This window comes from Daktulosphaira vitifoliae, unplaced genomic scaffold, assembly GCF_025091365.1.
Source record: "Daktulosphaira vitifoliae isolate Bord-2020 unplaced genomic scaffold, ASM2509136v1 Scaffold_1, whole genome shotgun sequence".
NCBI lineage: Eukaryota > Metazoa > Arthropoda > Insecta > Hemiptera > Phylloxeridae > Daktulosphaira > Daktulosphaira vitifoliae.
The window spans coordinates 61,203,218-61,217,010 of record NW_026099572.1 but is presented as its reverse complement, the minus strand read 5'-3'; the positions used below and the strand labels follow the sequence as shown (position 1 = coordinate 61,217,010).

Genomic DNA, 13,793 nt, shown 5'->3' with positions numbered 1-13,793 from the left:
GTATCTAGTCGAAGACATTACCCTTAAAAATTGAAAAAAATTCCCTCGTTCCCCGTAAATGGGGGAAACCTCCAAAAAAATTACAAATTTAAAAATCGCTAATTTTCGAAATTTTTTCAATTTTTTTTACTTAAAAGTGCCATAACTTTTTCAAAAATGAACATATCAATATAAATCTTTTTTATATAGATGCACAATATCATTACCTTTCATTTGGTATTTTTTTTCATAAATTTAACCCTTAACCTGCCCACAAGGGGGGATTTAAAATGACAACTTTTTCAAAAAAAATTAACTTTTTCAACTTAACTTTTGAAAATGTTCCGGAAAATCTGACACTTTTATATATATCTTAAATTAAAGCTAATGTAATATACTTTATCATGAAAAAAAAAAAATTTCGGACTTTATTTTATCTTCAAGGTGAAAATGGCTACCGAATGCTATTTTTGTGTGAAAATTTTCGATTTTGTATTTTACATTTTTAACTTTATTATGCTATAACTTTTTGAAAAATGTATGGATCAGTACAATTTTTTCATGAGGAGTAGTATTTATATACATCTTTCATTTGACATACTGTTTTTTTAAATCTGACCATTTCCCTATATACGAGGGGGGTTCAAATCTAAAAAATGCATGTAGAAAGTAGAACTTTTTCAACTTAAATTTTGAAAGTGTTCCGGAAAGTCTGACACTTTTAAATATCTCTTAAATTAAAGCTAATGTAATATACTTTATTATGCAAAAAAAAAATTTCTGACTTTATTTTATCTTCATGGTGAAAACAGACATCAAAGTTTATAAAAAAAATACGATTTTTGTAAAAAAATTCATTTTTTTTATAAACTTTATTTTATCTTCACGATGAAAATGTCTACCGAATGCTATTATTATGTGAAAATTCTCGATTTTATTTTTTACATTTTTAACTTTATAATGCTATGACATATTGAAAAGTGTATGGATCAACATTATTTTTTTATGAGAAATAATATTTTTTAATAATCCCTTTTTCATTCTACATACTTTATCTTAATTAGGATATTAATAATGAACTAGCAGATCATGTAGCTTTTGGAATAGTCCACCAATTTTTTAAAATTAAACACTATCTAAAGATTTGCATCGAAGCGTTTTTTTTTGATAGTGATTTTAATCACTGTCAGATATCATTATACTTGATCCATCTATACCACGTCACCACTGTGCCGCGACTCCCCTGTGCTGGGTTGGGTTTTTTTACTTAAAACTGCCATAACTTTTTATTTTTTGTGTCTGTCACTACTTTTTCTCAGCTCTCACTGAACCGAATTTTCTCAACGCTACATCAAAAGATTAAAAATCGTATCTAGTTAAAGACTTTACCCTCAAAAATTGATGAATTTTCCTTCGTTCCCTGTAATTGGTGGAAATTCCCAAAAAATTATAAATTTTAATATCGGTAAATTTCGACATTTTTTTTCTAAAAATTGGCATAACTTATTGAAAAATAACAAATCAAAATAATTTTTTTTTTTATAAATGCATAATGTCTTTATCTATCTATTGATATATTTTTTTTATAAATTTGACCCTTTTACCTGCCCACAAGAGGGGATTCAAAATAGCAACTTTTTTACAAAAATGAACTTTTTCAACTTAACTTTTAAAAATTTTCTAGAAATACTGCGTCCTTTAAACATATGTTAAATTAAATCTTATGTATGTTACGTACTATAAATTAAAAAAAAATTGTCCCGACGACCTGTTTTATTTATGCAGATGTCTGCCGTAGTAAATAAACATGCTATTATTGTGCTCAAATTTTTTTTTTCGACATAACTTATAACAATTTATCATAGTAATGAGTTCACCAATAAATAAAAAATTTATATGAATCTAACCTATATTTTACATAAATTTATACTTATTTTGCTCCTTCAAAATTAAAAATAATTTTTTTAAATATTTGAAAACTTAAAAAATGTGTATAAAAAATAGAACTTTTTCAACTAAACTTTTGAAAATGTTACGGGAAATCTGCGTCTTTGAAATATATGTTAAAATAAAGCTTATTTTATGTACTAAAAGTTAAAAATAAAAGATTTGAACCGAGGACCTATTTTCTATGTGCTTATAGCAGTCGAAGTAGAACAAAATATAGGAGATAATTTTGATTTTGGAATAATCCACCAATTTCATAAGATAGTGTTTTATTTATAGATTTGCATAGGAGCGTTTCTTATGATAGTGATTTTAATCATTGTCAGATATCATTTATACTTGTCCCAACTATGCCACGACTTCACTGCACTATTGTTTTTTTTCGATTAATTAAGTGGTTCAATATAAGTGAATCACCCTATATTTGTTCCTGACATACATTCAATTTTAAATTAAATTTAAATTTGGACGAATAAATATCCAAAAAGTAGTATTAACTTAGTTTTTTTAATAAAAGTGTTACTAGATTAAAATTAAAAAAACGATCGGTCTTTAACAATTTTTAAAACAGTATTTTGAAAGTTATGAATACTTTACATAATGACCGGGAGTAAACCACGTTACAATTTATTTTTATTATTAGAAATTTTTTAACTGCTCTACTCCTCAGCCATAAAATATAAGTGCGAAAATATATTTTAAAATATAGAATTAAAAGTTGTTATCGACCAAACTTTTGCTTAGTTAGATAATATTAATTTTTTCAAGCTAGTTAAAAACAATATTATTTATTTAAACAAATTAACTTAATGCTATATTAAAAAGAAAAGGAGTGATAGGACTAATTCTTTTTGAAAATTATAGTACTTAGGATACAATTAACTTCGAAAGAGAAATAATTATAATATTATTTTATATATTTAAATATACTATGTTAATCAATCACCTGTTATAACATCATAAATATAATTTTTTTCTTAAAACATATTGTTTTATAAATTATGATTACACATCAATAACATATTTGTTTTTTCAACTATTTCAGTATTCGTAAAAATTAAATAATATTATTCCGTGTGAATTTATAAAAGAACATATTTCAGATAGAATTTTTACAGTTCTTTTTCTTTTCATTTAATGAAAAATATAGTTTTAATATATTTCAAAATATATTAATATGCTAATAATATTAAATATACAAGTGTCTTTTTTGATATTTTTCACGGTCTTGTATACTGATGCAATAAATAGTAGTAAAAAAACTGTGACTATAATAAGTGACTTATTAATGCATTCCGGATGGGAAAAATTAACTGAAATAAAAGACGCCACTTATTTTAATAAAAAGAGTACATTAAATGATTTATTTAAAACTCCTGTAACACCAGCTAATTGTGATACACAAATTCGCAAAGCAACAGTAATTCTTGGATGTTCTTATGCTTATGTTTTAAAGATAATGTTTTATGCATTAATTCAATTTCAAAGAGATTGTCAAATGCACGTAAATGATCCAAAAAATACTGAATATGCAAAAAATTGTACAATGAAACTAATAAATATAACAAATGATATTATACGGATGTCAAAGAGAATGAAAGGAGCTTTAGATGCTTTGGAAAATTATCATCATAGTCCATGGCAGAATAACAAAAAAGATAATTATATTTTGAGCAATATTATTTCGGCTTTGCAGCTTTATGCAGATCTAACTAATCGATTCCCCTTAAAAATCAAATGTTCAAACGATATTGCTAATGCACTAAATACTTATGAACATTTTTTTAATTTAAGGTATAAAGATCTTAAAGTGGAAATGGGAATTTGTACAATAAATTCCCCAGACTCCGACACAATTTGGAATTTATGGGAAAAAGAATACAAGTATGCAGGTATTGAACAAGAATTTTATAAATTTATTACTGGAAAGTTAAGTAATTTAATTTTATCAACATTTAATGAAAAATATCAAAATCTTGGATTTATGTACGACACGGAAGAAGATAAAACAATTTTATCGAGTCAACAAGGTATAAAATTTAATTCGTCCCTGTCATAAGGGAATTTTGTGATAATATTTTATTAAGTCATTTAAAATAACTAATCATTTTGTTTTTAATTAGTNTATTTTATTAAGTCATTTAAATCAACTAATCATTTTGTTTTTAATTAGTTATCAATAATGAATCGGAAGAAGATGACGTACTAATTGATATACCTAAAGAACATCAGTTTTTTAATAAGTATNTAATAATGAATTGGAAGAAGATGGCGTACTAATTGATATACCTAAAGAACATCAGTTTAATAAGTATCTTTAAATTAACTTTCGTCTTTGTTATTTTTATTATAATATTATAACTAAAAATTATATTTGATTGCATGATTTTTATTTATTTTTTCTGCCTGTCTCGACTTTTTACTTTTTACAATTATGTGCTTTTTTTTTTGTGTCTGTCTCCTTTTTTTCTTAGTATCTAAGGGACCAACATTTCTCAACCATATTTAAAATTATCCCTAATAGTATCTAGTTTAACTTATTATTGCGATAGTTTGAAAAAAGCTCCTTCAACCCCCAAATGGAAGTAACCTTCAAAAATTAAAATTGGTTAAATCAGCAAATTTTGATATATTTTTGATTTAAAACTGTCATATCACGTTAAAAAATGAATAAATCAAATTATTACTTTTTTAGAGCTACTTTAGGTAAGTCCTTTCATTAAATATTTTTTGAAAATTTGTCCCTTAAGCTGCCAATAAAATAAAATACCAACTTTTGTAAGATAATTGAACTTTTTCAACTGGTATTACGTAAATAGGGGTATTTTTCAAAAAAATTACGATTTTTAAAATTATTAATTTTAATCTTTTTTTTCTACAAACTGTCAAAACTTTTTAAAAAAAAAAGAATCAAATAAATATTTTTTATATAAATTCCTAAAGTTCTCTCTTTTATTTTATTTAAAATGTTCGAATATCTGACTCTTTACATGCCCCAAAGCGTAATTTATAACACCGTTTTTTGCATGAAAATGTAACTATTTTAACTTAACTCTTGAAAATATTTGGGAATTACTCCAAACTTCAAACACATTATAAATTAAATCTTATGTTACATATTATAAATTTAAAAAAAAAAAAACTTTTAATGTCAATTCATTAAGTATATAAAAAAAGAAGGGGTCAAAAACAAATGTTATCAATGGATCATGATGAATTAAAATTTCAATTTTAAAATAATAATTAACTAAAAGTTAAAATAATTTAGAATAATAAGTGTGTTAAGGAGTGTTCATTGTAACTCAGGTGTAAAAGTTCAATGTAAATCTACTAAATAGTTAGTATTATATCATCATAATGTTTTGATTGACAGAATTTAATATGAGCATCTAATAAAAAAATAGTAGGATATATTGATGAAACACTAGCTAATTTGATTAAACGTGGATAAATAAGAATGTAGTGTCTGGTATTTAGGTAACAAGCCTCATATTAATAATTTTAATACACGTTTTAGAACTGCAAATTAATATAAATAGAATAATAATTAAGATAATATACTTTTCGTTTCATGCTTAAATAAATATTGAAAACAGGAAATATTTTTATTTTAACCTCTAAAATCTTTTGTTTGTGCCAGAGGATAGGAACACCTACATACCCCAACACAACAGAACCCAACCCTGGTACCTACATATGTTAGAAACAATACGTTTTTTACAGAGATGATAGGCTTTTGATTTATTTCAATTTCTTCTTACCGAAATTCTGATAAAAATTATATTTTTGTTTCAAAACCACAACTAATAAATAAAACATATTGATTAATAATTTCATATAATAATTCTTTCTTAATCATAAACAGTAACTCAATTATAGTTACAATATAATGATAATTATTGAAATATTATATTATCTCTTATAATATTAACATATAATGATGTTATCGTTTGTACATGTATGTCACATATTATGAATATACAAAATCACCAAAACAGGGTTTCCTATTTAATAAATTTACAAAATAATCAGCTAATTATGGGATAAAATCTACTTATTGTACAGATTTTTAATTAACGCCTACGCTCAGCTCCCACATTATAATTAACCAATAAGAATAGAAAGCTTCATCTTCCATGATTACGCTAGGGGTTGTTAGACTATCCACTTCTGACTATGAAATGCCTTCCCCCCCCCGTCAAAACCAGTTCTTTCGATAATTTTAGAATACTCAATATCTGCGACACTACTCAATATTATCTCTCTGGAACTTTGTCGTTTTTTAATTAATTTGGACTCAGAATATTTTTCAATTTAAAAACTAAATGATACTTAGAAATATTAAAGTGAATTTTGTTTTGGCGAATATTTTAATTTAAGTTCATTAAATAATATAATGTTTCATTTATTGATTTTTCTTATTGTGGAGATAAATTTCAAATAATATTTTATTTCAATAATAAATCCAATCCAACTTTAAATTTTTATTTAATATTAAAAATGTATTGTAAACTTTTCTTCAACGCATCGCGCTGGCAGACAAAGTTAAAGGTCACGATTTTCTCAGTTTAAACTGAGATTTAAATTAAATTAATAATAATCTTACTGGACTAAGTGTATTGCAATCCTATACTTATTGGGTAACTAGTCTCGTCGCAAATGTGTTTGTTTTAACAAACCTCGCGCAGGCAGAAAACGCAGAGAAACTTACGAGTACATTTGCAGTTTTTAATTTTTGTCTTGGTGATTATTGTGCCGCATCCTTCCAAGACGTTAGCGCCAGGACACATTGGACTACCACAATACCACCTTTATAAATTTTTTACATAGATCTAAATATTTTTTAATCTTGTTTTGGCTAGGTCAGAGAAAGATTTAAGAAATATTGGTGTCGATCTCTCACTAAAATATACTTATTCGACAAAGCTAAAAAAATTAAATAAGGGCAAATTAGAAAAATATTAATAATATGGAGAGTTTAGAATCTTTTAGAAATAATATCAGTCATAGATTTTGTGTAGTTAAATTTTAATCTTTTTCGTAAATAATTGAACGGGCTGTATTATGGAATCGTATACGTAGTGCACTTTATACCAGAATCAACGTTGGATTACTTAAAATATAATTGCGTGACATAGGACATAAGGCAGGTACAATTTAACCTATGCTTCCGAACCTCAAACAATCTATTGCCTAATAAACAATTAAGAAAAATTCTATATTATTAAGGGATATTTAACATCATTTATTCAATTCTATTCAACTCCGAGATACTTATATTTATCCATTATTAAATTTATTATTTTAAATTATTATTTATCCTTACATTAACTATTATAACCATTCCCCTTCTTTATTCTATAACCACTTGATTTTCTATTTTTTTTTCTTTTTGGTTTATTACTTTATGTGTTAATGTAGTAGAACCCTAATCTTAATTTATAATTGTTGAACATATTGAATTATCTAGTATAAATACTACTAGCATTATCAAGTTCTTAAAAAAACAAATTTTAATAATCTTTTTCCGTGTTCTCGTTAAAATTTCATATACAAATTATGTTAAAATAAATAAATTCCCCCTGGAGTTATCAATTTTTAAATTACAAGAAATATCACGTAGGTGCATTAAAGTAATTTAACGACCTAATTAACTTTTGTCAAATTCATAAATATAAAAAATTCTTGTTTTATTTACATTTTTATGTATATAAAAAAGTATAAATAATTAACATTTATGGTTATAAATAATTCTATAAACTAGACACTGAAATACTTAAAATATTTAACATAAAAAAATATCAAAAAAAAAAAAACTCGACTATTGAGTATCATCGATGTTTAAGCTTCCATTAGAAGAGCTTTTAGAGTTTTTGAAGTAGAAGGGTCGTTCAAATGGGCCGTAGTATACCTGTAAAAAACACAACAAGTTGTACAATTGCCTGCAACCTAGTTGTACATAATTTTCCTTCCAGTTATCAACTAGAAAGTTGATTTGACACCAGTCAATATAAGTTGAACTGGTGTATACAAGCGAGTCATATAATATTAAGGATACGTAATAATTATAAAAATGAATATTGTGTTAATAAACCATTTATGTTAATAATAACCTCAATGCATTCAACAGGTTTTCCGTTTGGAATTCTTCTGGTTGGTCCTTCAAAAGTCGAACACAACCTTTTACATCGATGTTAGAAGCCTTGACGAAGGCACCGTTTGGATGAATGTGATCATACAATATTATTAATCCAACCAGTACTCGTAACATGAACAGATGTGTTTCTTGTTTCCTAAACTGCACAGTCCTGAAAATATAAACAAAATTATAACATGCGGAATAAGTAATGACATAGACACGTGGAAATAAAGACGATAGAACTTATTGATAAATTAAACTAACGGTGTTTCTAACATGCGTATGCAAACTTTCACCATCGTACTGAGCATATCGATTGCATAATCCACGAGTCGTTTGTCCTGAAATTAATAAAATTCTTTACTTCATTATCAATTGTGTTCAATGGAGTGTTTTTTTATTAAGTATATGAAAATAAAATATTGCACTCGTCCTCTGATCTGCGTTTTATTTTAAATAGTATTAATATCAGTATTTGGCGCATTTATATACGATTATAATCATACGAATTCACATAATATTAAAAATAAAAAAATTTATTCAATTAAAATGTGTACATTACTTTAAAATATCGAGGGAAGCTATATATACACGCATTCAGTTTAAATTGGGGTTCCTTAAATTTTTATTTACAACTATAATTGGCCTGTTTGATTAGAAATAATCACAAAAATAGCAAAAAAAAAAGAAATAGGGATGGTAATTTGTGATATTTAAAATACCCCAAAATTGCCAAATAAACGACTATAGTTTGGTAATGGGCTCTATACTCCATTATCCTATGATGTTTCCTTTATCTTTTCACTCTCTCCTTAAATATCATTTATAACTACCACTGATTCAATTTGATCATACANTCTTAAATTTTTATTTACAACCATAATTGGCCTGTTTGGTTAGAAATAATCAGAAAAATAGCAACAAAAAAAAGAAATAGGGATGGTAATTTGTGATATTTAAAATACCCCAAAATTCCCAAATAAACGACTATAGTTTGGTAATGGGCTCTATACTCTATTATCCTATGATGTTTCCTTTATCTTTTCACTCTCTCCTTAAATATCATTTATAACTACCACTGATTCAATTTGATCATACAATCAGTGATAAATTCCTCAGCAAATATCCATATTATTTAACGTTTTTTTTTTAAACACCTAAGAAAACATAAACTAATACTTTGATATTCATATTTTTTAACAAAAATATAATAACCTTTATTTAATTAACAGTATGATATTTTATTCTATTTCTTACTTTATTAAGGAATTGTGAAGTNTAACCTTTATTTAATTAACAGTATGATATTTTATTCTATTTCTTACTTTATTAAGGAATTGTGAAGTAACAGTAGAAAGAGTCCTAAGCATAGGCGTTGCTTCTGCGTAGAATAATGATACTTTGTTAGCTACGTTTAAATTACTATTGGAATCTTCATCCTGATCTGCAAAAGAATGGAGAGCTGCTCCTCCCTCTCGCATCAAAACTCGTCTATAATAGCTAAAATCATTTTGAATGGCCGGGGTTCGCATCTATAAAAAAAAAAAAAATACCATAAAAATCGATAAAAGAAAAAACATTTTGTAGTAGAAAAGCACATACTTTGTATTCGTCGAACTTTAATACAAACTCAATGATCTCGGAAAACTGTTTGACTAGAGCTTGTTGGCTTTCTAGGTGTAGTGTAGGAGTTATGTCGTCTGAACATATTTCAGTCAATATTTGTGGAACAACAAAAGCTAATAATAAAAAAAAAATTCCAATTTCAAATTAAATAATTTTATAATTATATAATAGTTATAATAATATAATATAACGATTAAAAATATGTTCAATAATCAATAATAATAGTTTAATTCAAAAAATGTAATTTATCAACACTTTACACGAGTAAAAAAATTCAAGTTAAATTTATTCAAAGAATTTATTTAGAAAAAATTTAATTATTAAGTACTAATATCGTCTACTAACAAACTTTGACTTAAAAGTATATCAATTTGATAGTTACACATTGCGATAAAAAAACTTGATAAATTATTTAACCAATATATTATAAAGAGTTGTATATACATAAAATATGTATATACCTTGTAGTTACATTCTGAATAAAATTAAAAACATCATTAAGATGGAATATTTTGAACAGATTTATTAACCTACTAAACTAAAACTTACCTATTTTTTGAGAAAAAAAATAAAACCTCCTTAAGGTCCTAATGCGAGGCATTAACGCTTCCCATGTCAAAGCATTTTGCTCGGCACTAGGATTATTTATTGCGTCCCTAATGTACTGATCAGCACCTGAGTATTGTTTTAGCTCAGATAAAATGTCAGAAGCTTCTGTAAGCACAATTTGTACTTCGTCGAATAATTGCATTTCGCTCTCTGTGGGCTGGGCATCTGTAATAAAAAAATATAACATAATTGTATACACTTCAAAAATGTTAAGGTTTTAGTTAATTAGTTATGTCATCGGTCAATGTTAGATGCCTATTAGTTTTGCCTGTTGTCGCTAATAAAAAATAATGATAAGAGACACCATTCATTAATAAAAAATACAAGTTATGTTGTACTGAACTATTTTTAAACGATTTTATACTTCCTCTTCAAAGTCCTACTTTAATATTATTAAGGAAACACACACATTTACTATTTATCGCATAGTATTGCATTTCACTCGTAATGTAATTAAAATATAATAAAATTTTGATTTTCCTATAGGTAAATACAATAGATATAGAGACAATTTACAAAACATTTAATGAGTTCTACTTTTTGCAAGACTAATAACGGTATTTTAAAGAATATGGGATCATGGAAACTTAATTTATTCGGTGTAAATAATTTTGAAGCGTAGGCTGTCAATGCCAAATCAGACATATCCTGTAGCAGAAGAACAAATCAATTTGGATGACAGAAAAGAAAATAATAAAACCTACGCACGTTCTTAAATTCAATAGTAGCCCAATAAAAAATACGTAATAAAAAGTAACAGACTTGTCTTTTTCTCAAAAAATAAATAAAAAGAAAAGAATTAAGACTCTCTGTAATATAAAATTATTACAACAAACGATTTACTTACTTTCAAAATCTAAAAATATATCGTATTTTTGTTGAGCAGAACAGCAACTGTTCTCGTCTCGCGACAATAAACTTAACAACTTTCCCATGGTTCACCAGTAGGCCTGGTAATACGGATCTTGCAATGCTTGTAAATCTTCTGTAAAAAGTTGTTTGAAATTAGTATAGTTAAAAGAAATGTCTATATAGGTGTTTCATTGAGATGACTTAAACATGTGTTATTTTTTACGTAACATAAAAGATAAGGCAAAGAAGGCACAAAATGTTATGAAATATTAAAATTTTAATGACACTTTATATTTAACAAACCTTGCACATAACACAAACTTTTTTCATAGACTTACTTAATTATTTTTTAAATAACATTAGTTGCTATAGGTGATATCATTAATATTGGATTAAAAAATATAGTTGCTCCATTGATATTAATACAACAAAATAATAACTAGGAGATTACATTAATCAGGAACATGATTTATTTATTTTTCTAATATTTTACAAAATAATTTCAATTTATTTTCGTATACATGAACATTTTTTAAATATCTTAAAAAAAAGATCATTAGGCTTTTATCAAACAATTCGTAATTAGCATCTTATTATCATTTTTAGTTCAAAATTTGATTAATAATCGCAGCTGTCAATATTCACGTCATTAGAATAAATATATACAACAATAATTTCATCAAAATATCTACATCGTAAAAAAACACAAATGAATAGAAATTGTTATTTTAAAAATAAATTTTCTATTGTTTTTTCATAAATAATAAGACAACCAATAGCTGTATTTTTTTTATTCGTATACTTGAGATTTTTATGTATGCCACTATATTCAACATTAATTTAAAATACTCATTTTTATTCTAAAAATATATTTACAAACCGAATGTAATTTGAAAAATATGTTATTCCTATCTTGTTGACTTATACAGAATAACAATTTTAATTAATACATTTTAATATCGATAAATTAAAAAATATATAAATTCAATTACAAACTAGTAAAAGACCTCACAAAAATTAGCTTTTAACTAGAATCAAATTTTTCGTTTGAAATAATCCATTCAAGAAATATCTGATTACTTTCAAAATTTTAACACAAAAATTGTATCATCAGTAAATCAATAGTACTTTTCGTAAAGCATTACTTGAAGTGTTAATTTTATTAGCAGTAAATCAATACAGTTCATATGAAATATAACTTACACCTATTCATTAGCTATACAATATATGTCAACACAACATTTAGATATTTTATATTAAGTATTTCAAACAAATCCATTTAACCTACATAAAAAAAAACATTATTTTCCATCAGTTGGGAATTTGTAATACTAGTGTTTCAGATTATGTTGTTTTAAATGATCTATTGTCTTTTTAATTTATTATTTTTTTTTCTAATATGTCTGTGTTGTTTTATCCACCCACTTGACACTTTCAAAACTGATTGAAAACTATTTCCGGCAGTTATATATATACTCGATATAATACAACATCATGTTTATGTACACAAATTGTTACAAATTATCCACAATACTAAATTGAACGTGTGTAGTATGCTATTATTTATAAATTTTCTCACACACACATTACTACACTATTTAGAGCATCATCGTAATAGGGGACCATAGTACTAATCTTTATGGAGAGGAAAATAAAGACCAGTGGCCGTAGCTATTTGTCACGCCAAATTATTATAATACGACAAATCTAAAGTACAAAATGATTACTCAACAATGTAATCGAACTCATTTTAAAATAGTGACCAACAGCAACAAAACATAATCATAGTCTCAAATATTCTTTCGTTTTTATTTTCTTAATAATATATTGACTTTTTTTTTCAAATATCTTTAGTTAAAATATATAATATTCAAAGAATTATTGTATCTAATGAATAGGCCAGTTAATGATGGATATTGAAATTTGAAATAATAAAATTGACACTCTTATAAAGGGTAAAGATAAAAAATACTTCATGTTTCATAAATTAAAAAACATATAACTAAAAGAAACAAAAAAAAATATCGATATCATTTTAATTTTGTAATATAATAAATGTTTAATGATTAAATAATCACTCTGTATATAATAATATATTTTATGGTTGAAGATATGGAGAATTTGACATTGACTATGTAATTCTCTTGAAAGTCCTTAATTTACCGATTTAATCGTGGAAACGGTCAGGCAACAAGTTTTGCTTGAACGGTCGAGCAGTCAAACGGATATAATCCACAACAAAAAATGAAGTAAATATAATAAAATACAGTGGAATCTTTTACACAAAACATACAAATTGCGAACAAGAACAGTTAAAACCAGGGATTGGAACTTAACGCATTTGCTTATACTTTTGGATTAACATAATAAATAGCAGAATACTATACAAGTTTATGGCATGTTACAATGATATCCTACGTAAAATTTAAATGTGCTTTTTTTGCTTATTATGATGCTTTTTTTACAAATTATGCTTTTTTTAAATTTTTTTGCTTATTTTGTTCATTTAAATACAATTTATAATAATGACGCTAAAACATTTTGATTTTTTTATTATTTTATTTTAGGACATTTGCGAAAGAACAAACTAAAAATATTTTCATCACATACATATTTTTTTTTTTTTTTTTTTTTTTTTTTT

General features: G+C 25.3%; 2 protein-coding genes across 3 annotated transcripts in view; one reads left to right on the top strand and one right to left on the bottom strand.

The window, feature by feature from the left end:
* The first annotated feature begins 3,060 nt into the window (after window positions 1-3,060).
* LOC126895656 (uncharacterized) lies at window positions 3,061-4,307 on the top strand. The gene is made up of 2 exons (XM_050667786.1): window positions 3,061-3,956; window positions 4,171-4,307. The coding sequence occupies exons 1-2, from the start codon at window positions 3,104-3,106 to the stop codon at window positions 4,245-4,247; spliced, it is 930 nt and encodes a 309-aa protein (XP_050523743.1). The 5' UTR covers window positions 3,061-3,103; the 3' UTR covers window positions 4,248-4,307.
* Window positions 4,308-7,599: 3,292 nt separating this feature from the next.
* The window catches only part of LOC126895654 (CYFIP-related Rac1 interactor B), a 13,733-nt gene continuing 7,539 nt past the window's right edge, over window positions 7,600-13,793 (bottom strand). For both annotated transcript variants that reach the window (XM_050667782.1, XM_050667783.1), the window contains exons 2-8: window positions 11,148-11,285; window positions 10,241-10,465; window positions 9,668-9,804; window positions 9,391-9,597; window positions 8,330-8,406; window positions 8,040-8,234; window positions 7,600-7,837 (exon numbers count right to left, since the gene is read on the bottom strand). In XM_050667782.1, the coding sequence (XP_050523739.1) occupies window positions 7,768-7,837; window positions 8,040-8,234; window positions 8,330-8,406; window positions 9,391-9,597; window positions 9,668-9,804; window positions 10,241-10,465; window positions 11,148-11,235 (999 nt within the window). In that variant the 5' untranslated portion in view covers window positions 11,236-11,285 and the 3' untranslated portion in view covers window positions 7,600-7,767. The remainder of the gene's footprint in view (window positions 7,838-8,039; window positions 8,235-8,329; window positions 8,407-9,390; window positions 9,598-9,667; window positions 9,805-10,240; window positions 10,466-11,147; window positions 11,286-13,793) is intronic.